Source organism: Hemibagrus wyckioides, linkage group LG01, assembly GCF_019097595.1.
Source record: "Hemibagrus wyckioides isolate EC202008001 linkage group LG01, SWU_Hwy_1.0, whole genome shotgun sequence".
NCBI classification, from domain to species: Eukaryota; Metazoa; Chordata; class Actinopteri; order Siluriformes; family Bagridae; genus Hemibagrus; species Hemibagrus wyckioides.
The window spans coordinates 6,927,368-6,954,090 of NC_080710.1; the positions used below are offsets into that span (position 1 = coordinate 6,927,368).

A 26,723-nucleotide genomic window follows, 5' to 3' on the forward strand; every position below is an offset into this window, starting at 1 on the left:
TACTTTTCTAAAGCTGCTTGGAGACAATGTCCATTGTAAAAGCCACTATACAAACAAATTGAATTGAAAAGTAAATGACAGAACATATCACATTTTGTAAAAACACACATTTTTATGACTGACAAGTTTCTTGTTACCCTTATATGTCCTGTTAAATTGATTGAATAAATATCTTTGAAAAGTTTACTCTTGAATCTATTCTTATGTTTCACCTGTGAATACTGCATTTGTTTTTTACAAGGATAAGCCAAACAGGAAGATCAGCAGATCAGCTGTCTGTGGGAGATAAGTAAAATATTTTGAAGCATTTACACAAAATTTGAGAATAGCCAATACTAATACAAATTTGGAATATCACAAAAAAGAAAGAATCTTCTGGTGTACTGGGCAACAGACACCTAACTGGTCAGCAACAGTGACATGGCCAACAACTTTTAAAGGAATGTGTACCATTCAAATAAGACTTCAAGAGCCAAAATATTGAAGCCATACCAAAATATGCAAACCACTCATCAGCAGTAAGAACTGGAATGTCAGATTGGAGCCACAAATGTTTTGAAATGTTTACCAAAGTAATGGAAAGACCAGTGTGGAGGAAGAGAGTATCTGCTCATGATCCTAAACATACAATCATACATAAGCTTATCTATGAAACATGGTGGAGGTAGTGTCATAGATTGGGCTTGCATGACTGCTCTGCAACAGGCTCACTTACCTTTACTGATGATGTAACTCATTACTGTAGCAGCACAACAAATTCAAAAGGTAAAACATTTGGAGGAACAGAGCAACTTCATTATGCAACAAGACAATGATCCAAAATACACCGAAAACACAACAAAGGACGTTATCAGAGGGGACTGTATTTTCCTCCTCTAAATGGCTTATTTTAAATGATCTTACTCACGCAACTCTCTTTAATTCCACAAGATGTCTCCCCATTCCTTTAGATCATCTAGTTACCTTTTACTTTATCTAAAGCAATCAAGGCAGATGAGAACTTCAGTCAGAATCAGAAAAAGGGTTTATTGGCCAGGTATGTTTTTAAGGGATTTGATACCAGTCAAACAACTTTTTTCCTGGACCATGGTGCTAAATAAAACAATACAGGGCTACAAAAGGCAACACAGAGCTACATAAAGCAAAAAACAACTCAGAGCTAAGGACTACGGAGTAAGTTGTTCTAGCCGCATAAAGTGCATAGTGTGCAACCTAGAGGACAGACAATGCAGACAAACAATACAATATGCTACAAGACAGATACATAAAATGCTATGTACAGACTATATTTAGCACTGTGCAAATAAGGGTTGTAAACTGTGAGAAGATTTTGTAAATGTACACTTGCAATAGCAGCACTTTATTTTGATGTGCAAAACAGCATTAAGGTTTTTTTTTATTATTTGTGTGGTGCTTTAAACATACTGTAGATTTATATTAAATGAGTGTATGTGTTTTTGTTTGCATGTCAGTTTAGTGCAGTTCAGTTCTGAGCATTGAGGAGTCTGATGACTTGAGGAAAGAAACTGTTGCTGGTTGTGAGGGTCAAAATACTTTGGTACCTCCTTCCAGACAGCAGGAGGGTGAAGAGTGTGTGTGAGGGGTGTGTGGGGGCATCCACAATGCTGTTGGCTTTGCAGATGCAACATGTGGTGTAAATGTCTGTGATAGAGGGAAGAGAGACTCCAATGATCTCAGCTGTCATAACTATCTGCTGCAGGGTCTTGCGATATGAGATGGTGCAATTCCAAAACCAGGCAGTGATGCAGCTGCTCAGGATGCTCTCGATGGTCCCTTTGTAAAATGTGGTCAGGATGGGTGGAGGGAGATGGGCTTTCATAAAGAAGTAGAGAAGCCAGTGCTCAATGTGGTGGTGCTGGAGAAGTTCCAATCTGGACTGAATGAGGTCTCCCAGTCAGGGAGTCCATGATTCAGTTGCAGAGGGAGGTGTTCAGGCTCAGCAGGCTCAGCTTCTCAATCAGGTGCTGGGGGATGATTGTATTGAATGCTGAGCTGAAGTCTATCAACAGCATTTGTACATATGTGTTTTTATTGTCCAGGTATGTGAGGGCCAGATTGAGGGTTGTGGCAATGGCGTCATCAGTGGAGCATTTGGAAGATACGCCAACTGCAGGTGAGGATTGCAGCTAGGTCTTGATGTGCCTCATGACAAGCCTCTCGAATCACTTCATCACAATGGGTGTGAGTGCAATGGGATAATAGTCACTGATTCAAGACACTGTAGACTTCTTCGTCACAGGGACAATGGTAGTGGTCTTGAGGTACATTGGAACAGGGAACAGACTGCTTAGGGAAATGTTGAAGATGTCAGTGAAGACATTCACTGGATGTTCTGCACATTCCCTGAGCACTCTGCCAGGAATGTTGTCTGGTCCAGCAGACTTCTATGGGTTAACTCGGCATAGAGTTCTCCCCAGATTAGCTGTGTTTAGACAGAGCATCTGGTCATTGGTAGGAGGGCTGATCTTCCTTTCAGCTGTGTTGTTCTATACCTCAAACCAAGAGTAGAAGTCATTCAGTGCATCAGTGTGCATCACTGTCACAGGTAGGTGGAGTTGTCTTAGTTAGTGATTGCCTGGATGCCCTACCATATGTGTCAGGTGTCACCACTGCCATGGAAGTGGCTGCGGATTCTCTGGGCATGTGTGTGCTTTGCCTCTCTGATGGCTCCTTTTGGCCTTGTTGGACCAGCTCCCAATTAGCTCAAAGCACCTATTACACCCCACACTGCAACATGTTCCCTCTAATCCTCCAGTGCTGCTTGACTGGAAAATCTCTCAAGGTATGCATCAAGATTTTTCTCTGTTCTAGGACCTAGGTGGTGGAATATACTTCACAAAATATTTGGTGCATTTCATGCTTTTTTTACCTTCCAATAGACTAATGATATTCTTAGTCTGTATTTACAGTATATTCGGGATATACATTTTAAATTTATAAACTTATCCCTATGCCAGAGGTGACAGTGTTCATCTGGGTGACAACAGATTCTCAGTTCTAAATATTTATTATACTGTAATTTCAATTACAACTAGTTCATCTCTATACTATATGGTCAAAAAGCGTAATTGTGTAAATAAGAAAGTAATCATAGTTTTAACCAGAAGAGATCGATAGATAGATAGAGAGAGAGAGAGAGAGAGAGAGAGAGAAGGGAACCAAAACATTCTTATTGCTGAACTGATATAGTTATATTGTTATCTACAGAGTTGGGATTATAGTCTGAATTTATTGCCTGATATTTTCTATATTGCCTTTGTAAGTATAGTCATGTATACTGTTATATATTGCTGGTATGCATGTGTCTGTGGTGGTCCCATGTCTGTGAAAATTAAATAAAATCTTAAAATCTGTGGCTACATTTATGTTAGAATAAAGAACTGCTAACAGGTTGAATTTTTGTGTGATACCTAGATTATCATTATAAATAACTGTGACACCTGCTACTCTGCCAGTTATACAAGGCTGAAGCATATATCTATCTCTACATACATTCTACATACTCTTTTGTTTTAATCCATGTTTATGTTGAACACAGTAAAATAAAATCTGATCAGTAATAAATAAAGAATTAATGCTTTAGTTGTAAAAGATCTAGTATTTAACAGTGCCAGCTTATCAAAGGTGTTGGCTGTGCATTTAATATTATCTAATTTTATGCTAATCACGTAAATAAACAAGCTTTCTGAGAATTTCTAGATTTTTGTTTAGTTCAGGGAACAGACATAGTCTCACTGTGAAATCTGAGTGACAACTCTGCAGTTAAAATGCATTTGGTTTATCTTGCTTGTCTGCTCCCAGGCCTTGGCAAATAAACAAATAAATTATAATTCTCTATAAAACCCAAATTGTTTTTGGATCACCAACTGTACATAGAAGTTGCCCAATGATAACCTGCTAACACTATATGGACAAAGGTATAGGGACATACCTCTTACACTACAGAGCTCAGTGAATTTAAGCATGGTACTGGGATAAGATGCCACCTTTGCAAAAATAAATAATTTTGAGTTCATTCATAATTTATCTATAAAAACTGCAGATAGGAGCAAAAAACCCTTTTACAAATACAAATGTAAATAAATTTGAATGGGAAAATAATACTGTCAGGTCAATAAATATCTGGACATTAACAAAGTTGTTTATCTATCTACTACAGTAGTTAAAAAAAAGATGAGCCTGAGCTGCGGATATTCTGCTTTAGTTTAAGGGTATTCACAACTAAATCAGGTAAATAGCCACCATTAGGCTGCAACAACCTCTCAGAGAAGTGGCAAAAACAACCTCTCAGAGAAGTGGCAAAAACATGGTGCTGTTTTTGAACTGCTGTTGCAAGCAGTCTCTTTTGTGCTTGAGTTTGGCAGGAAGGCTTTGGCAGGAAGGAATTACTGCACAACTGAGTTCTGTAACTCCTACACCATTTAACCAATTTGGATGTTAATTCTCCCAAATGAATGCTTAAATTAATGCTCCTTTGAGTTATTTATTTCACCTGCCCTATATTTCCCATGTTCCCGAATCATTTGCCGTGAGTTTCTTGCCATCTCAAAAATATTGCCAAGATAAGAACTATAATGTCACTACACAATGAAGAAAAAAAAAAAAGTTTATGCAATTGTTACCTCTAAGTTTGATTATTGTAATGCCTTACTGTCTGGTTTTTCCAGTAGGAGCATCAACAAGCTTTAGTTGGTCCATAATGCAGCATGTCTTAACTAGAACCAGAAGATATGACCACATCACCATATCTTATTCAGACTACATTGGCTCCCATTCAAATTTCGCATTGATTATGAAATACTACTGGCCAAACACTTATTGAACCGAACTGAACACTGGTCTTGCACCACAGTACCAAACAGCGAACTGTTCTGCCATTTTCTGCCATCATCTGTCATGCCTACATTGATCCAAAGGTGCAGAGCTTTCTCTTACAAAGCCCCAAATTTATATAACAATCTTTCAATAAGTGTTCTGGACTCATATCTAGACTGTTTAGTCAAGCGTTTTGTGAATTTTTTTTCTTACATAAAGGGGCAGCTATGCAGGGTTAATGGCCTTTCAAAGTTTTGTTGAAATGGGATGTTTGGATGTTCTCGCTCTTGCACTTTGCACTTAATGTACATTGTCCTCAACCAATATGTGATCACAAGCATATCTAATATTGTGTGTTTCTCTCTCTCCCTCTTGGTCAAGCAATACATGCTACTCTTACCAGTGATCCTGACACCTTCTGCTCCCCAGACCTGCTTGATACATCCTGATGCCCTACTTCTGGTTAGACTTCTTATTACTTGGAGCCACTGAGGATGGCCCCCACATTGTTATCCTGGGTATAGTATAAACCATGGAGATGGCTTTGGACTGCATTTGCCACAAACAGTTTGCACTCAAATGTTCGTCAGTGAACAGCTGATAACTTGAATGAATCTCTTGGTTATATAATTAAACTTTTTGACCATATAGTCACACAGTTATAAAAGAAACAATATATATTATTTTATAATTACACTATCCATTGTCACCCAGATTTGATTTGTTCCTTATATCATCTCGGGGAGGTTTTCCTTGCCTCACTTAGGCTTGCTTATTAGAGGTGAATTTAAATTTCACATTTATATCTTGAATTTATATATTTCTGTAAAGTGCTATGTGACAGTGGGCATTGTTAAAAGCACTATACAAATAAAATGTAATTGAATTGAGTATACTGTAGTAGACAGCTAAAATAACTTTATTTATTTTTGTATTTAATGGAATTTCCTAGATTTTGAGTATACTTACAAGGGTCAAACAGGCCATTGGGAGCACTGGGAGGATTCCTGGTGGCCTGGCGACTGATTTGGCCTGCTGCCAGCAAGCAGCACACGCACTAAAGTGATCATTTCTGAATTCAGCATTCAAATAATTACCTCAATAATAATAAAAACATTAATTCATTCATGAATCTAAATCTGTTTGTTTTGACTGGCAATGTTACGGTTTGATTTATGTTCTCTCCGCACCTCCGCCAACATGGTTAAAGAGACATGTGAGGATGGAGAGAAAGCGGCCAGGTGGAGCAGAAAGGGAAAGGGCATTGAAAAAGAAAGCGCTTCAAGAAGAAGCAGCGAAATGTTGCAAAATTTCTGATCTGTTCTGGGCTTCAAGTGCAGGTCAGCTTTATCTGTAAATAAAAAAAGGGACACTTTTTGCAATTGAGATGACTGGTTTAAGTTTCCAGTAAGTTTCCAGGCTGATGATCCTGGTGGAAGTGAAACGCAGAAAGATATTAGGGAAATTGAGGAGAAGGAAAAAGGAACTGAGGGTACCGTTTTAGATCTCTTCTTTTGCTACCGTCTACAGCAAAGCTCAAAACAAGTCATTCCTAACATCTTCTTCAGCAAAGACAAAATAAATAGCAAATGGTTGACATACTGTGAAGAGTCACACTCTTTATACTGTTTCTATTCGGCATTTGCCAAACCCTCAGCCAGTGATAGTTCATTCATCAAAGTTGGAATGAGTGCATGGAAACATGTTCATCAAGGAATTGCTGAGCATGAAGGGAGTAAAATCCAAAGAGAGAGTGCAGAGGCCTATTTTCTCAGGGCAAACAAGGGAGATATCGGTAGTCTACTGACAGAAAAACAGATGTCAGCGCATAAAGTACGAAGAAGCAACGTGTGATTAATGTCATCAAGGTCATTTTGTAAGCGGGGCCTTAGTTATCGTGGTGATAAACACGAGAGTGCTTATTCCTTAGAAGACTTGACTTTAGATCATGGAAATTTTTTACAATTAATACTGCTGCTCAGCAAGTATGATGCCTGTCTGCAAGCACACGTCAGTAATTGCATTGAAAAGAGTAAAAAAGATGCATGAAAATGGACATAAAGGAAGAGGTTCCCTTTTGACTTTGCTGTACAAGACGACAGTAAACAAAGTCATTAGTGTTATCAGTCTCTTAAAAAAAGAATTGCTAAAGAAGTTAAGGTAGCTGAAATGTATTCAGTACAAATGGATACAACACAAGATTTGACCGCTAAGAATCATTGTGCCATTGTACTAAGATATGTGACCGATCATCAATGAGAAACTAATTGGAGACATTGAACGTGAGTCTTCTTCTGGAGAATATACATTGACAATGCATTAGCAACTCAACAGATGGGGTTGCAAACATGTATGGCCAGTACAAGGGATTTTCTACACTTCTCACACAAGAGGCACCAGCACAAGTCCATGTTTGTTGTTATTCACATATACTTAATCTTGTGTTGGCAGACACAACTGGAATTGTAGTGTCAAGTGCATCACTTTTCTTCCTGCTAAATGACACCGCCACATTCATATGCGAGTCCCATAAAACTCCCAGAAAAAAAGCAAAGGAAAATGCCAGGTGAGATGGCAGAAGTTGAGCCACTTTCAGATTCTCTGAAAGAATACAGAGTCCAAGTCCACAATGTCATCATGGACACTGTCCAAGATAGTATCTACCACCGATACACAGCAAGTGCAGCTCTGTGTTCAGATTTTGCTTGCATGGATCCTAACAATTTTGCTGAAATACAAGAAAGGGCTCCCAAAATCATTTCTAGTGGAGCTTAGCAAATGTTTGATCAATTTTGATGATTGTGCCACAGTGGAGACATTGCAGGCAGAGCTGACAAACTTTGCAGCACACTGGGATAGGCTGAAGATGTCAACTTTGGACAGCTATAGTGTAAAGACAGTGAAGGAGCTCTCAGGAGAAGATGCCAACCTTTCAAGTGCTGAAGAGGGCTTGGAGTTGATGAACAGAGTTTGTTCAACTTGCAAAAACTGTGCAATATGTTGCCATATCCTGCTGTCTAAACACAACCTTCTCACTGATGCCTATCATGTCACTGAACTGGGCTACACATTTTTGCTGACATTGTCTGTGACACAAGTAGCTTGTGAAAGAAGCTTCTCCACATTGAAGCTTGTGACTTAGGACCTCAATTAATCAGGAGTACCTTGAGGCTTTCATGTTAATGTCTACTGAGAGGGAGATACTTGTTGGATTTGACATTGACAACATCACTGATAAAGTTGCTAAGAGCAGCGAAGTCTTGCACAATCTACTGACCTTCAAAGCTGAAAGTTTTGTTTAACCTCTCTTCTGCAGTTAGAGTACATTTATGAGTGAGAAGTAGAGAGGAAATAGCAGCTTTGGACTTCTGGCATAAATGCTTGGTATAATGCTCTGTGCAGACTCATGTAAAATGTAAATGTTTTATTTTGATGTTCATGCTGTGTAATTGTGTCCCAGTCCGGCCCTGGTTACAACCCACTGTCACACCGTGGGGTTTATTTCCAAGGACAGAATCTTTGGTAACTGTTCTGTCCTTGGAAATAAACCCCACAGTGTGACATGCCTCTGTTATATACAAACTTGCAATGACAAACTCTCAGACTCCCTGAGTAACATTTAGTTCTGTAGTTACATAATCAATTTTAACTTAATGCCAAATTAACTCTCTGAAAGTTCCTCTTCTATGCTAGATTTGTATGTGATGTACATAGAATGTGAAGGTACTCTGAGAAAGACTTTATTTATTTTAAAGAGCTTATTACAGTTCTTATTCGTCATCATAATCCAATCAATATGGTAAAATATGAAGAAGAGCACACTACCAGAAGACAGGACAGTGGAGTTGAGCACTAATTTATTTTTTTAAATCTGCAGAAATCCAGGCCTTATTACATAAAACACTACCCCAAAACATATATAAGGTCATTACAGTTAAGATGGTTTTACAGGTTATATACCAAGCACCTAGAACCATTTTATAGTCAAGAAAATATCCTAAAAGTTGTTTACATATGGTAAGACAAAAAACAAAAAAAATACATACAGTCATCAGTGATCACCTGTACCAGGTGACAGGATGGTCACCACTAATTCCAACTCCTCGTACCCAAAACCTAACCTTGGACTCTCAAACTGGAATATCCATAAGAAGTACATCTGGGCCTTTGAACTGCAATTCCAGGTTCCACCTGAAATTAGGCCTGGGGCTTTTGCCAGCATGAACACACACCCACCATATTTCTCTAACACAAACACCACCACCATCCGCTCCTAAAAAACTGGTTAACAATTTAAAAAAAAAAAAGAAAAAGAAAAAAAAGTAACAATTGATTAGAAAATATATACTTTATTTCAGACAAAATTGCCATTATAAACCAAATTTTAACAGCTACAGAAATGATAGGTTACAGAAAATGCAATATGTTTTACATATAGTTTATTACACCCTTTTTGCAAAAGAAATAATAGTAAGAAAATATGCAAAAAAGTATTTATTTAAAGGTATGTACACAATGACAATATTCATGCACTTGCTCTGCATATTACACTCCAAATGTGCACTGCACTTAAATGCAACATACAATATAAAAATACACCAAACTACAATAAATAAAGAAATAAAAAACACTTGATAAAGTGTAACCCACTAATCTATAAAAATACAGCATGAGGATAAGATAGCAGTACAGTATTCCACAGTAAAGGGTGCCTGATAAAATTGCAATTTGGATGGTCTCTTAAGAGTCTCTGATCATGCAGAGTTTTTTTTATAAAATTCTATTTAATTTAATCGAATTGTAAAGTAATTCTTAAATCGAATCAATCAATGTAACAAGTCAGATTGTATATTGTTTGAAATGTGACCAACATTTCTGATAACCTCATAAACAAACTTTGGTTTACAAAAATGGTGCCATGGCACTTGTGGAAAGATATGGAAATATACCCTGCAGAGCCGTTTTCAAAAAGAACACAGTATATATATGTATATATATATACATACATACATACACTTACATATTTTCTAAAGATTTAGGTCATTTAAGCCATCAGTTTTGAAAAATCAAAACACCACAGCTCCAGAAATGTGTTGTACAAAATACAAATTCCAGCAACTAAAAAGATTACTTAAGGTTAATTTTCTCAATGTACATTTTGGACAGAGTAGCCGCCATGGACTTGGCTAGTTCTTCATCGTGTTGGCGCTGAACCTGTGTCCGCAGGCACCAGTCATCATACTCTGGGTTGGGCAGACTGCAGTCCAGCAGCACATCATAGTGACCATTACTTAGCCAACTCAACCAAATAGCTGGTTTTGTCAAGTCCTCCTGACCCAGATAGTGTATCATAGTGGAGACAGTGGGACTTGTTAGACTGCCTCCTGTAGTCAGGTAGATGTTTACATTCAGCATTTGACTCATGGCCAGTAACTCTGGGTAGCCAGCCCAGGCACCATCCTGTGATGCATTAATTAGAAATTCACCCACATCACCTTCTATAATAGGAATGAACTCATTCAGATAGTCAGCAATGTGATGTACTGTGTGCTCTCGTAGCTCACTGTGCATTGACTGCTCACCATATACTGCTTTTGACACTGCCCGATAGAGACAGTTTCCATCTGGGATGATGTGAAAACGATACTTCTTGCTCTCTTGGAGGTATTTGTTCTGTTTCTCCACCTCAGCCAGGTACTGGCTAACCTTCTCATTGAGCTCACTCCTGCTTGCATGCTCCCGGAGTACATGTAGCTGCAACACTGGGTCATCTAACATTTCGTCATCCTCCTTCTGCTGACATTTCAGGTTACTTTGGCTTTGAAATATTTCAGATGAGTTTTCCCATTTGCAAGTGAACGGAATGCTTTGTGAAAAACCTTTTGTAGTTCCAATGTCTTCAGGGGCATACACCACTAGTTCTTCATTTTGCAGTCTACCATCATTTCTTCTTAACAAGCTATGAAAATTGAGTGAGTTGCTCTCAGTTATGTCATTGTTATCCTCAGAAATGTCCAGGCTGCTTCTTCTACGCTCAGCAAGGTCACTATTCAAATCGCCAACTGATTGATCGATGTTCTCTGTACACGGCGTTCTATACACATCTACAACATCTACGGTTTTATGCAGATCCTTCGTGATCTGAACAGGGACACACTTCTCCACGCCATTCGGCCTTGTAATGACAATCTCCGCTTTGGATGTGTAGAAGACGGGCCTCAGTGAGGCCTCGTAGCACGAAAACGCGGGCATGTTGGTGTCTGTACAGTTCTCCCCGCCTGAATCTCCTGCGTTGGTTTCCTTAACGGCGTTATAACTGGATTCGAACTCTGTGTTGCCGGAACTCGCAGTAATAGTCACTCGGAATTTTCGCGACGAGCCCGGGTAGTGTGTTAGCGCGCTGCTGTACAACTGCATTTTGCGCGTCTTCCCTTTATACTACGCGTTAACGCAAGATGATAACATGTGCTAAAAATACTTTCCGTTATTCACGGTAGCATGGTTGTGGGCGCATTTCCGGGTCCTTACTCTTCCCGCCGTCATCGTTGAGCCATTTCTCGCGTCAGTGACTGCTAAATTTAGAAGTGAAAGAAACCGTGCTCCTCCACTCCGGAGAGCTACGCAGCAGCCGGCCTAAACTGGCCAGTGACTGTGGAGCGCCAATGGGCTGTAAACGTTTCTAAATACAACCAGTGCCGTAAGGAGAGGAGACACTTAATGCACATACCGCTGGAGCTGTGTCACCGGTCAGCTGCATTTCCAGTTTGCAGTTATTTACCTCAGAATCAGGAACAGTGCACTTCAATTTTAGTCTGTTTTAGGCGCATTTAGCATAAGTAGGTGAATTTACATTTCTGGCTCTTTTTTTTAGTCTTTACCTGTGAGATAAACTCATTTAATGCATTGTCAGTTTAAAGTGTATTGCTTTCATATATATTATATTGAATTTGCAAGCTTCCTTATATATATTAAATTGACAATAAACTATTTATTTGGTAAGGATCAACAGATTTAGCCACCATTCAGCCACAAAAGCATTATTGAGATCAATTGTGTAGTTCCAACTTGTCAACTTGTGGTAACAGTCTGAGAAAAGCCCACACATGGGTGTGATGGCCATCAAATAGGCGAATCATATATATACACTATATTGCCAAAAGTATTCGCCTGCCTAGTAAAAGACCTGCCTTGACTCGCATATGAACTTAAGTGACATCCCATTCCTAATCCATAGGGTTCAATATGACGTCGGTCCACCCTTTGCAGCTATAACAGCTTCAACTCTTCTGGGAAGGCTGTCCACAAGGTTTAGGAGTGTGTTTATGGGAATTTTTGACCATTCTTCCAGAAGCGCATTTGTGAGGTCACACACTGATGTTGGACGAGAAGGCCTGGCTCTCAGTCTCCGCTCTAATTCATCCCAAAGGTGTTCTATGGGGTTGAGGTCAGGACTCTGTGCAGGCCAGTCAAGTTCATCCACACCAGACTCTGTCATCCATGTCTTTATGGACCTTGCTTTGTGCACTGGTGCACAGTCATGTTGGAAGAGGAAGGGGCCAGCTCCAAACTGTTCCCACAAAGTTGGGAGCATGGAATTGTCCAAAATGTCTTGGTATGCTGAAAAATTCAGAGTTCCTTTCACTGGAACTAAGGGGCCAAGCCCAGCTCCTGAAAAACAACCCCACACCATAATCCCCCCTCCACCAAACTTTACACTTGGCACAATGCAGTCAGACAAGTACCGTTCTCCTGGCAACCGCCACACCCAGACTCGTCCATCAGATTGCCAGATGGAGAAGCGCGATTCGTCACTCCAGAGAACGCGTCTCCACTGCTCTAGAGTCCAGTGGCGGCGTGCTTTACACCACTGCATCCGACGCTTTGCATTGCACTTGGTGATGTATGGCTTGAATGCAGCTGCTCGGCCATGGAAACCCATTCCATGAAGCTCTCTGCGCACTGTTCTTGAGCTAATCTGAAGGCCACATGAAGTTTGGAGGTCTGTAGCGATTGACTCTGCAGAAAGTTGGCGACCTCTTCGCACTATGCGCCTCAGCATCCGCTGACCCTGCTCCGTCAGTTTACGTGGCCTACCACTTCGTGGCTGAGTTTCTGTCGTTCCCAAACACTTCCACGTTCTTATAATACAGCTGACAGTTGACTGTGGAATATTTAGGAGCGAGGAAATTTCACGACTGGATTTGTTGCACAGGTGGCATCCTATCACAGTTCCACGCTGGAATTCACTGAGCTCCTGAGAGCGACCCATTCTTTCACAAATGTTTGTAAAAACAGTCTGCATGCCTAGGTGCTTGATTTTATACACCTGTGGCCAAGGAAGTGATTGGAACACCTGATTCTGATTATTTGGATGGGTGAGCGAATACTTTTGGCAATATAGTGTGTATATATATATATATATATATATATATATATATATATATATATATATATATATATATATATATATATATATAAAAAACAAAAGTGAGTACACCCCTAAGTGGAAATGTCCAAATTGGGCCCAATTAGCCATTTACCCTCCCCAGTGTCATGTGACTCGTTAGTGTTACAAGGTCTCGTGTGAATGGGGATCAGGTGTGTTAAATTTAGTGTTATCGCTCTCACACTCTCTCATACTGGTCACTGGAAGTTCAACATGACACCTCATGGCAAAGAACTCTCTGAGGATCTGAAAAAAAGTATTGTTGCTCTACATAAAGATGGCCTAGGCTATAAGAAGATTGCCAAGACCCTGAAACTGAACTGCAGCACGGTGGGCAAGACCATACAGTGGTTTTACAGGAAAGGTTCCACTCAGAACAGGCCTTGCCATGATCCACCAAAGAAGTTGAGTGCATGTGCTCAGCGTCATATCCGGAGGTTGTCTTTGGGAAATAGACATATGAGTGCTGCCAGCATTGCTGCAGAGGTTGAAGGGGTGGGGGGTCAGCCTGTCAGTGCTCAGACCATACTCCGCACACTGCATCAGATTGGTCTGCATGGCATTCGTCCCAGAAAGAAGCCTCTACTAAAGATGATGCACAAGAAAGCCTGCATACAGTTTGCTGAAGATAAGCAGACTAAGGACATGGATTACTGGATCCATGTCCTGTGGTCCGATGAGACCAAGATAAACTTATTTGGTTCAGATGGTGTCAAGCGTGTGTGGCGGCAACCAGGTGAAGAGTACAAAGAAAAGTGTGTCTTGCCTACAGTCAAGCATGGTGATGAGAGTGTCATGGTCTGGGCCTGCATGAGTGCTGCTGGCACTGGGGAGCTACAGTTCACTGAGGGAACCATGAATGCCAACATGTACTGTGACATACTGAAGTAGAGCACAATCCCCTCCCTTCGGAGACTGGGCCGCAGGGTAGTATTCCAACATAATAACGACCCCAAACACACCTCCAAGACGACCACTGCCTTGCTAAAGAAGCTGAGGGTAAAGGTGATGGACTGGCCAAGCATGTCTCCAGACCTAAACCCTAAGGTGGGGGAGTGCAAGGTCTCTAACATCCACCAGCTCTGTGATGTCATCATGGAGGGGTGGAAGAGGACTCCAGTGGCAACCTGTGAAGCTCTGGTGAACTCCATGTCCAAGAGGGTTAAGGCAGTGCTGGAAAATAATGGTGGCCACAAAAAATATTGACACTTTGGGCCCAATTTGGACATTTCCACTTCCATTACTTCAGTGTTGTCACATGAAAAGTTATAATAAAATATTTAATATATATCTTCACAAATCATTCATTATTATTAGGAATGAACCCTCTAGAAGTTAAATTTCTGGTATTACTCTTGTTGCCAAGGATTGAAACGAAATCCTGGCCAGCAATGTAGCATGCTTAATTTGAGTCGACTGATGTCACACAGCTGCCATGTGAAGTTCAGAACACTCATGCTATTTTCAACCATTCATTCATCTGGTCTCTGATGTCATAGGTCTGCTGGCCTATGCACTCATAGGCATCCAACACATAACATACACATATACAGAAGACAGAGACAGCTGTCAAAAAGGCGAAATTAAGTATATACTGTAGGCTATCTGCTTGTTGGTTTTGGAAAACAGACGTTGTGTTATGCCCAGTTTTTAGGATGGTACAACAATATGAGTATGGAGTTACCAAAAACCAAGCAAACAAACAAAACCAGTGCATTTCGTAATATTTTTGGTATTACTGTGAGGCTATGAATCATATGAGTCAGATTGCAAGAAATCTCGTCTGAGCCAAAGATATGAAAGTCAAAAATGTTCTAACTGTGTGTCAGATTTATCTGCAGAACTGTTTCAACAAAAACGTTTTTAACGATTTACAAATTTGAAAGAAAGAAAGAAAGAAAGAAAGAAAGAGAGACATTTAAATAGATAAATTAAAGTTATAGATGAAGAAAGACAAAAAGGCGCAGAAAAAATCCATATAAAATCCTTCGTGAAAGAAGAGCAGCATTTTTCTGTTCATTAACAGTCAGCTCTTTACTACGAGCCGAACCTCGCGTGTTTGTACAAAGTGCACATTCCGTCACCGCACGCGCTCTGCCAGAGTAAACACACGTGGAACCTCAAAAGGGTCACACTACTACGTTTTGTCCCATACACGCGAGAAAACGCCAAAACTATACGATTTTCACGCCTAGTTCTAGAACACGGTTGAGGATGTTCAAGTCCACTAGTCCATGGGCACCAAGATCTTGTTTTAAAGCAAATAATCTGAATTAAATTAAATCAATTCAGCAAACACGGGGAAATTCAAACGCAGACAGTGTAGGTCTACCTACAATGTACAGAGAAAAATCTATTTTCTATATTCCAACATTGATTCAGGGCACCAGTTAGTAATGTGATGTCCTCACTACAAACAGTAAATCATGAACTTGGTCACTGCTATGAAACTACAGATGTACAGAAATACAGAAGTAGGCAAATATAATAAGAGGTAGTGCCTGTTCTTTGTGGAAAGGATTCAAAAAGATGTTGATTCAGATTAGGTTCATGTTGACATGATTGTATCATGCAATTACTGGAGATTTTTCACATTCAGGATCTCCCATTCTGCCACATCCAAAAGAGGTTTCAACTGGATTCAGATCTGGTGACTGAAAAGACCAGTGAAGAACACTGACCTCAATGTAATGTTCATGATACCAGTTTGAGATGACTTTTGCTTTGTGACATGGTATATTATCATGCTGGAAGTAGCCTTTAAAAGATTAAATTGTGAGTAAATTGTATTTGTAATTGCATTTTCTATTTGTGCATGCATAAATTATGACATAATTCAAAAGAAAATGCAAATCATGTATTATTTTTTGTATTTTCATATACATGAACATACAATGTCCGAAAAATTACAAATGGAAGAGCAAAGACCATTTGCAATTGCATCTCTCATATCCTACGATATATGACCCTGTCATACTGAAATAGCAATAGTAATTTTCCCATTTGCTGTTCAATTTCCTCAGCATTGTGCATGGAGCATGCCAAAATTCAAATGGAATTACTATTCTTTTTGCATTTTGCGTCTTTAGTGGAGATATAGATATGATAATGTTTACAGTCCAAATTGTATAGTTTAGTTTTAGTTTGGAATAGACTGGTGAAAGATTTATATTGGAAGATCTGTATCCCAGTTTTTCTTTGTGCATAAACAAAGTTTTTTTGGGGGTCTTACTAATGTCCCCTTAAACAAAGAAAATAAGTATTATATTCTTAAGTTCATTGTAATTTCCACTATATACAGTATATCCATCCATTTTCTTGTCCCACACAGCACACCTATTTTTTCTGCAGAATTTATTGAATGCTAGGCTACAGAGTACAACTATAAAAATGCAAAAAATATAACTTCACAAGAAAGAGCTTTACCATATATTATGATGATAAAAAGAGGCTAAAAGTGGCCTTTAAAAACGGCTGTAGCTCAATAACAGTCAATGTACTTTAACAGTTAATGTACTTTAAATAATTGTAATTATTAATAATTGATACTGATCTGAAATAAAAAGTTGTAATCAAATTGAATAAATGTACGAGAGCCAGATGTGTGGTTGCTATATCATAAAATTGTCATTATGATATTTTTGCAAAGTTTGTGATGTTGCTCCAAAATAAATTATTTGCATTTAGTATTATTAGTTATTTTTGTATTTAGTTTTTTGTCATTGTTCTCACCTGGGAGTTTCAAATTCAAATTTTTATTTGTCACATACACAATCGTACACAGTATGATATGCAGTGAAATGCTTACACGACTGTTTGTGACCTTGAAAAGGAAAAGGAAATAAGGAGGTAGAATGCCAAAGGAAGAATAAAAAATATAAAATATAAAATTTGCAGTTTTATAAAAATAAATAAAATAAAATAAAATAAAATAAAATAAAATATAAATAAAATAAAGAATAAATGGAAATATAAGTGGAAATCTGTAGAAATATATAAAAATGTAAGAAAATGGATCTGTATAAATAAACTGTATAAAGTGTGTGAAGTGTGCAATGTGCAGACAGCAGCAGTACAGGGTGGTCATGGAGTGAAATGAAATGATGAGCAGCAGCGGTATTGTCCATCTTTAAAGTGCAGTTGTGCACTGTAGTCCTCTTTATATGTAGACAGAACCAGAAATGTGTTATATATGTATATATGTTTTATGTACTTCACTGTACTGTTTTGTACTGTGCAGTGTGCAAATGTTCAGAGTGGTTGTTTTTGGTGTGTTTGGTGTGTTCCAACACATGTGTGAAGGAAACATAGCAAGTCCAATCAGTTGAGTCCTATGTGGAGTTCTGGTTGAGAGTCTGTATAGCCTGCGGGAAGAAGCTTCTCCTCAGTCTCTCTGTATTGGCCTTCAGGGAGCGAAAGCACTGAGATGCTGCCCGGCCTTTTTCACCGCGGTGTTGATGTAACAGGACCGTGACAGGTCCTGCATGATGTGAACAGAGGTATCTGAAGCTGTCCACTCTCTCCACTGGGCTCTCATTGATCACGGGGGTCTGGTAGTTCCATTCCTGCTTTGTGCTGAAGTCCACTATCAGCTCCTTTGTCTTGCCGACGTTAAGGAGGAGGTTGTTCCTCTGGCACCAGTTCTCCAGATTCCTAATCTCCTCCAGGTAGGCCGTCTCATTGTTGTCAGAGATCAGTCCGACCACAACAGTGTCGTCAGCAAACTTGATGATGATTGTGGAGTTGGTAGTGGCCACGCAGTCATACGTGTACAATGAGTACAACAGGGGGCTCAGAACACAACCCTGGGGGGCTCCAGTCCTGAGGGTGAGGGAGGCTGAGACATGTCTGCCCATCCTTTCTGCCTGTGGTCTGCCAGTTAGGAGATCCACTGACACAGAGATGGGCTGAGTCCCAGGTGCTCCAGCTTGGTGGTGAGTGTGGAGGGAATTATAGTGGTAAACACTGAACTGTAGTTGACAAAAAGCATTCTAACATAGTTCCCCTTTCTAGTGTCCAGGTGAGTGAGTGATGTATGAAGGAGGTGGGAAATGGCATCATCTGTTGAGTGGTTCGAGTGGTAAGCAAACTGTAGTGGATCCAGTGTGTCAGGTAGCGAAGAGATGATGAAGTCTCTGACCAGCCGCTCAAAGCACTTCATCACTACTGAGGTTAGGGCTACAGGGCAGTAGTTGTTGAGGGAAGCAGGATGGGGTTTCTTTGGGACAGGAACAATAATGGACTCTTTAAAGCATGTGGGGATTACGGGGGAGTTCATTCCTGATTAATTTATATGTTTAGCATTTTGTCACCTTTTGACCTATGCCTGTTTTGTGAGTATATATTATCCCTGTGTTAGGCTTCCTGACTGAGATTATACACTAATCAGCCATAACATTATGACCACCTGCCTGATATTATGTTATTATGGACACCTTTTGCTGCCCAAACAGCCCTGATCCATCGAGGCATGGACTCCACTAGATCCCTGAAGGTGTGCTGTGGTATCTGGCACCAAGATGTTAGCAGCAGATCCTTTAAGTCCTGTAAGTTGCAAGGTGAGGCCTCCATGGATCAGATTTGTTTGTCCAGCACATCCCACAGAAGCTCAGTTGGATTGAGATATGGGGAATTTGGAATTTTTGCTTTGTGGCACGGCGTATTATCCTGCTGAAAGAAGTCATCAGGGTATACCATTTCCATGAAAGGGTGTACATGGTCTGCAACAATGCTTAGGTAGGTGGTACATGTCAAAGTAACATCCACATGGATGGCAGGACCCAAGGTCCTCTGCCGGCTTGCCTTCTTCCCATAGTGCATCCTGGTGCCATGTGTTCCCCAGGTAAGCGACACACGCACTTGGCCATCCACGTGATTCCTCAGACCAGGGCACCTTCTTCCATTGCTCCATGGTCCAGTTCTGATGCTCACATGCCCATTGTTGGCACTTTCAGTAGTACACGGGGTTAGCATGGGCACCCTGACGGGTCTGCAGCTATGCAGCCCCATATGCAACAAACTGTGATGCACTGTGTATTCTGACACCTTTTTATCAGAACCAGCATTAACGTGTTCAACAGTTTGAGCAACAGTAGCTCGTCTGTTGGATCGGATCACACAGGCCAGCCTTCGCTCCCCACGTGCATCAGTGAGCCTTGGCCACCCATGACCCTGTCGCTGGTTCACCACTGTTCCTTCCTTGGACCACTTTTGATAAATACTGACCACTGCAGACCGGGAACACCCCACAAGAGCTGCAGTTTTGGAGATCATCTGATCCAGTGGTCTAGCTATCACAATTTGGCTTTTGTCAAACTCACTTCATAATCCTTTCATTTGATCATTTTTCCTGCTTCTAACACATCAACTTTCAGGACAAAATGTTCAAAATTGCCAAACTGTCCCGAGCCATCAGAGAGGCGAAGCGTGCACACGCCCAGAGAATCCACGGCCACTTCCAGGACAGCGGAGACTCCCAGCGCATGTGGCAGGGCATCCAGGCGATCACCAACTACAGGACAACTTCACCTGCCTGTGACAGTGATGCCTCCCTTCCAGATGTGCTGAATGACTTCTACGCTCGGTTTGAGGCACAGAACAACACAACAGCGAGGAAGACCATCCCTCCTCCTAATGACCCAGTGCTCTGACCCAGCAGTGTCACCACAGCTGACGTGAGGAGAACTCTATGCAGAGTTAACCCACGGAAGTCTGCTGGACCAGACAACATTCCTGGCAGAGTGCTCAGGGAGTGTGCAGAGCAGCTAGCAGATGTCTTCACTCACATCTTCAACATCTCTCTGAGCAGCTCCTTCATCCCAACGTGCCTCAAGACAACGACCATCATCCCTGTGCCAAAGAAGTCTACGGTTTCCTGCCTCAATGATTATTGTCCCGTTGCACTCACACCAATCGTGATGAAATGCTTCGAGAGGCTCATCATGAGGCACATCAAGTCACAGCTACCACCCTCGCTGGACCCCTTGCAGTTTGCGTATCGTCCTAACCACTCCACGGACGACGCCATCACCACAACCCTCCATCTGGCCCTCACACACCTGGACTGTAAGGACTCCTACATTCGAATGGTGTTCATAGATTTCAGTTCAGCATTCAACACAATCATCCCTCAGCAGCTGATTGAGAAGCTGAGCCTGCTGGGCCTGAACACCTCTCTCTGCAACTGGATCCTGGATTTCCTGACTGGGAGACCTCAGTCAGTCCGGATCGGGAATAGTATCTCCAGCACCACCACACTGAGCACTGGAGCTCCTCAGGGCTGTGTGCTCAGTCCATTGCTGTTCACTCTGCTGACTCATGACTGTGCAGCAATGCACAGATCCAACCACATCGTCAAGTTCACCGATGACACGACCGTGGTGGGTCTCATCAGCAAGAATGACGAGTCAGCATGCAACATCGAGGAGGTGCAACATCTAACAGCCTGGTGCAGAGCCAACAACCTCTTCCTGAATGTCGACAAGACCAAAGAGATGGTTGTTGACTTCAGGAGAGCACAGTGTGACCATTCTCTGCTGTTAATCGATGGATCCTCGGTGGAGATCGTCAAGAGCACCAAATTCCTTGGTGTCCATCTGGCGGAGAACTTCACCTGGTCACGCAACACCAGCTCCATCACCAAGAAACACACACACACGCACACACACACATAATTTATATTGTTCATTACTTATTGCACTACCTCAACCTGTCATCTGCTGCTATAGTTATATTTATCTTTATTTCTATCAGAGGTGGACGAAGTACACAACTTCCTTACTTGAGTGAAAGTACAAATACTACTGGTCAAACATTACTCCATTACAAGTAAAAGTTGTAAAGACAGATTTTTACTTAAGTAAAAGTACAGAAGTACTTGTTTTTAAAAGTACTTAAGTATCAAAAGTAAATGTCAACGCATTGCTTTATTATTGTTGCATTGTTGTATGCAATACTTACAGTACCTTTTGTAGCAACCTAGTGAATATACTGACCAGTTTGTAGTATCTGTGGAATTAAGAGCTTTCAGAATGTTACAAAACCTATAGAAATTAAACAACTGAATTCACAAAAAAGACAGGTATAATCATTTTCATTTTTAATTTCACACTCCTACCACCCCCAACAAAAAAGTACAGGTACATCTCAAAAAATTAGAATATCATGAAAAAGGTCAATATTTTTCGTCACTCAGTTCAGAAAGTGAAACCCATATATTATATAGATTCATCACACAGAGTGAAATATTTCAAGCCTTTATTTCTTGAAATTGTGATGATTATGGCTTACAGATAAGGAAAACCCAAAATTCTGTGTCTCAGAAAATTAGAATATTACATAAGATCAATAAAAAAAGGATCTTTCAAACAGAAATATCAAACTTCTGAAAAGTATGTTCATTTCTATGCACTCAATACTTGGGTGGGCCTCCTTTTGCATGAATTACTGCATCAATGCGGTGTGGCATGGAGGCAATCAGCCTGTAGCACTGCTCAGGTGTAATGGAAGCCCAGGTTGCTTTGATAGCAGCCTTCAGGTCATCTGCATTGTTGGGTCTGGTGTCTCTCATCTTCCTCTTGACAGTACCCCATAGATTCTCTATGGGGTTCAGGTCAGGCAAGTTTGCTGGCCAGTCAAGCACAGTAACACCATGGTCATTGAACCAGCTTATGGTACCTTTAGCAGTGTGGGCAGGTGCCAAGTCCTGCTGGAAAATGAAATCAGCATCTCCATAAAGCTTGTCAGCAGAAGGAAGCATGAAGTGCTCTAAGATTTCCTGGTAGATGGCTGCATTGACTGTGGACCAACACCAGTAGATGACATGGCAGCCCAAATCTTCACTGACTGTGGACACTTCACACTGGACTTCAAGCAACATGGATTCTGTGCCTCTCCACTCTTACTCCAGACTCTGGGACATTGATTTCCAAATGAAATGCAAAACTTACTTTCATCTGAAATGAGGGGTTTTCCTTATCTGTAAGCCATAATCATCACAATTTCAAGAAATAAAGGCTTGAAATATTTCACTCTATGTGCAAATGGGTTTCACTTTCTGAACTGAGTGACAAAAAATATTGACCTTTTTCATTATATTCTAAATTTTGAGATGTACCTGTACACATCTGTGTATCCACTCATGCACATTTCAATCAAATGGTCTGTAAATGAAGACTGGTCAGAAAAAAAAAATCTAACCTGCTTTAAAACCCAGCTGATCGGTGTAAATGCAATGAACAAACTGTGATTATGAATTTTGGATCTCTGTTAAAATACTACATACCATAACCCTGGATATACACACACACACATGCTCCAGGAGCGCCGTATCATGGCTGACCCTGTGCTCTGACCCCAACCCTCCAAGGATGGAATATGCAAAGAAAGAATTTCACTGTGCAGTAATGTATATGTGACAAATAAAGACAACTTACTTACTTACTATTATTCTGAAGTTATCTGCAACAAATGTCTAATCATTAAATAGAGTAAATCTAAACTAAAATACAAAACACAGTGTAGTAGTAATAAGAGAGGAGAATGTGAGTGCATGTGTGCGTTCACTTTGTGTATGTGGCTGCATAGTAAAGCATCTCACCCACCAATTTTGGAATTTTTGCTGGCAAAACCAGGGAGGAAGTCAGCAGTGACATTGGCTGTCAGTGGAACATGGTGCACAAGAAAACCAAAAAGGCTGCATGGCTAGTTCTCTCCAGCCACTCTAGAGCTTTGTGTTTCCAGAGTGTCAAGTCATTTCACAACCAAGCAGTCCTTTTTGATGGTGGAATATTGGACCTCCCTAGAGAAGATTTTACTACCAAAACAAGCCACAGGATGTTGTTCTTTCAGTGGTCCCTACATTAATATGGCTCCAGCGCCTAACTCAGTAGTGTTTGTTTGCAAAGTAAATGGTTGATTAAACTCAGGGTAATGCAACATAGGCTGTCTCAGAAAGCCATCTTTGCTTCCTTAGACCACTGAAGTGTTACTTAAGATAACAATATCATTTAAACTGGTAGCAGTGAAAGACAAACCATGGGCCACAGGCCTATGAAAAGTGGGTAAGGACCCATAAAATTTAAAGACTGATTTTAACAGCACCACTTCCCCATCCTCACTGGATTATTTTCTCCGGGTTACACCATCCACATCCGGGTTAATGTATATATAAACCATGCTCATGCCAATACACAATGCAAATTATTATCAGTTATCTAAATACTGAACCATTCATTGTTTCCATTGTTTGGAAATACACATTTCACTGTGTATTGATTGTATTCTGTTCTTTGTGTTTTTGGATTGTTTTTTCTGGGTTTGTGTTTGTTTTTCTGATGTTGATTCTGCCTTCCAATTTGGATTGTTTGTTTTGTTCTTTTTTTTTTAAAACTCCCTGCAAATGGATTCTATATCTATTGCATCCAACTCCTCCTTACCCTGAGTATCAAATCAGATCCACCTTCTTCACAGATATGTGTAATCTCTCAAGAATTTGATAACCTTTTGACAACAGCATCACAATTGAACACAATCTTGTTAACTCAGTGTTGTAACACCAATATACTCAGAGAAAAGTTCTGGGAGCAAAGAGTTCATGTAGCTCTTGGAGCATAGCTGAAGGAACCCTCACCCCATGTTATAATTAAACGTGAGAAATGCCAAAAAAGGCCAGGTTTTGGCATCACTGTGACACTTTTCTGGGTTTGGACTGGCAATGATGAAATGTTAGTTGCCATATTGAATTTGCACTGGTGTGCCACTAGGGTTTCTCTTGCCCACTCACAGTGGCTGTGAATATGCTCCCTCATGCTTGGAATGCACATATTGAGAGATATGACTAGAAGTGCAGTTTACTAGAGGATGGCACACCAAATGCTAGCCAACAAATTTAAGTACAGTATTATTCATTATATAGAAAATACTAAATTGCACATTTTTTTTTTGCACATATTGATTTGCAAAAGAAGGTCAGTAAAGGGCTGTTCATAGTGCAGCAGCTGTAGACAAAAGTCTGGTGAGGGCTGTGTGCTATTGTTGCTAAGGTTCCTCTTCTACTGCTAAATGCCGTAAAGTAATACAAAACCATGATAGTGTATTCCATACATAGCAATGCAGCAATCCATTCCAATTACTGTATATGATTTGAAGTCAATAAAGTTGAGGTTTACATTAGTTAGTCTTCTCTTGCCTAAATTTACACACACTCTGGAGCATGAATAAGCTATATATTTTTTAATCATATCAGGTTTTTTTTAAAAATAGTGTTTACATAAATACCACATTTCGTGTATAAATACTTGTACAAATACTTTATGAATAAATCTGTTCATATCCAGATAGATCCCACAAGTTTATGGTGCATGGATGTTACTGAAATTTAATTTATTGATGCCATTTGTGGTATCAAAAGTGATAAAAAGAAATCAGTAATCAGATTTTAATTATTATTTAAATAATAAAGGTCAGCCCAGAGCTCTGCTTAAACTCACAAGTCTTCCTCACGAGTCTTCCTTCACATCCTCTCCCACTGGGTTCTACAAGCTGCTTAACATCATAGTTCTTCAATCTCTTCTCTCACCCTGTTAAGAAAGGACTAGAGTTATGCACCTTAGGTTGGGATAGGATAGGGTAAGAAACAGTGTCAACTGGTGCAAAAAAATTGGGGGGAGGCAAACACACTTAAAATCAAACTGTTAGAAATGCAGGACTATAAATAGCCTTTTATCAGGTAATGTATCATTACTGCTAAGATAAAATATTGAAAATGTTACTGTTAAAGTCAACTATTAAAGCATGCAATAAATCTACTATAAATCAGTGAATCTGAGTTCAATGTGAGTTTATTATCTGTAATGAAGTAATGAAGGTAATCATTAAACACACACACACACAAATGAATGAAATACATTTTAATTTTAAATAAATAATAATATGACTAACAGTGGAATAGTACTACTAAAGGATTTTATTTCGTTATTAAAATATAGAAGCAGTCTTCGCTGGCTAACTTTAAGGGGGCGGCGCCCAAGCGCCCTCTATTGACCGGCCGCCATTGATAAGAAATATGTTAGGGTTGAGAAAGGGTTAGGGTTAAATTTAAGTCTGTTTGTATGATCCTGTGTATCCCTCAGTCTGCATTTAGAGGGATGGGAGAAAGAAAGAGCTATGGTCCATAGAATACTCATACACAGCTTGGATCATGGAAACTTCCATAGGAGCTCCTTCTACACATGCTTTCTTTTACCTCTCTCTCTTTTCATTTACTTTTACTCCATCCTAAACACTTGGCTGCAGTATCCATCTCATGTTCCTCTCTTTGTACCTTCTTTTATTCCTCTTTATATGTGAGATGAGGCATGCACCAAGAGAGGTACAAAACATTAAGAATTACACACACACACACACACACACACATGTTGCATGAATAATATGCTTAGGCTGAAGTGGGGGGAGAGGGCTGATTTGAGCTTGTGTAAAGGGACTTTCCAGGAAGCGTATGTGTGAGAGAGCAAGTGAGAAAGAGAAATATCACTCCTCTCTCTACTCAATTTCTAGCAGGGAGAAAAGTTTTTTGGCTGTAAGTTAGTTTTTTTCTTCTTGGATTGCTGACAAAGAGCAGATATGGTAAGTTATATACATTACACACTGTTCAGCTCTCTCCTTGTAAAATGTTACAGAACATTTATATTTACACCACACAAATAACCCATTTTTATTGTTAATAGTGTTACTAGATAGATACATTTTTTGATTAGTTGCTAAACCAGAAGGATTCTGTTGGCAGACCAGAGTTGTACAAAGATGATCCTTGGCTAGGTAGGACTGGACATTGCATCATGGTATATATAATCCTGTTCCTTTAACTTTCAAATGATACATAATAACCTATAGTTACATTGGTCATTTATTTCCATTTTTTGCATGAACAATGTTGTGTCAGTCAGACCCCCACTGATGCTTCACAGTGGCACTTCTCCTACCTGGTCTGATAATATACTTTAGTAATATATATATTTTTTTAATATTAATATTAATCACTGATTAAATGGTGCATCATTAAACTGATGCTTTGTAAAATGGGAATTAAATATCTCTGTGATTTTGGACCTCTGACAGTTTTCCAGTCAAGCAGGGAAAGGCTGCTGCTATGTTTCCTCCCATTTTTCCAAGTGTATTTGCATCTGGAGGTCTTGGGACACTTCCCATGAACAGTATAGAATGAAAGTGTATATAACACAGTATAGAAAATACAGATACCTTTGCTAGTGACTGTGTATCTAACTGCTTGTTTGAGAAAGGCTCATATTTGTCTTGTAGGAGTAAATTTTAATCATGTGTGTATAAAAGGTCACTAAATTTATTTGGACCTTCAGCATGGTCTGTAGTACACTTTTTTCCCCCACATTAATTTGTTCTTGAACACCTTGTGTAGGGTTTGTCG

At 40.0% G+C, this 26,723-nt stretch overlaps 2 protein-coding genes across 2 annotated transcripts in view; one reads left to right on the top strand and one right to left on the bottom strand.

Moving 5' to 3' along the window:
* Positions 1-8,692: 8,692 nt before the first annotated feature.
* On the bottom strand, positions 8,693-11,487 carry LOC131361545 (OTU domain-containing protein 1). The gene has a single exon (XM_058402735.1). It carries the CDS (start codon positions 11,251-11,253, stop codon positions 9,964-9,966), a length of 1,290 nt encoding a protein of 429 aa, XP_058258718.1. The 5' UTR covers positions 11,254-11,487; the 3' UTR covers positions 8,693-9,963.
* Positions 11,488-25,753: 14,266 nt separating this feature from the next.
* Positions 25,754-26,723, top strand: part of si:ch211-285f17.1 (sickle tail protein homolog) — a 78,194-nt gene continuing 77,224 nt past the window's right edge. Inside the window, exon 1 of the mRNA XM_058402809.1 lies at positions 25,754-25,906. The gene's annotated coding sequence lies outside the window, so the exon portion shown is untranslated. The remainder of the gene's footprint in view (positions 25,907-26,723) is intronic.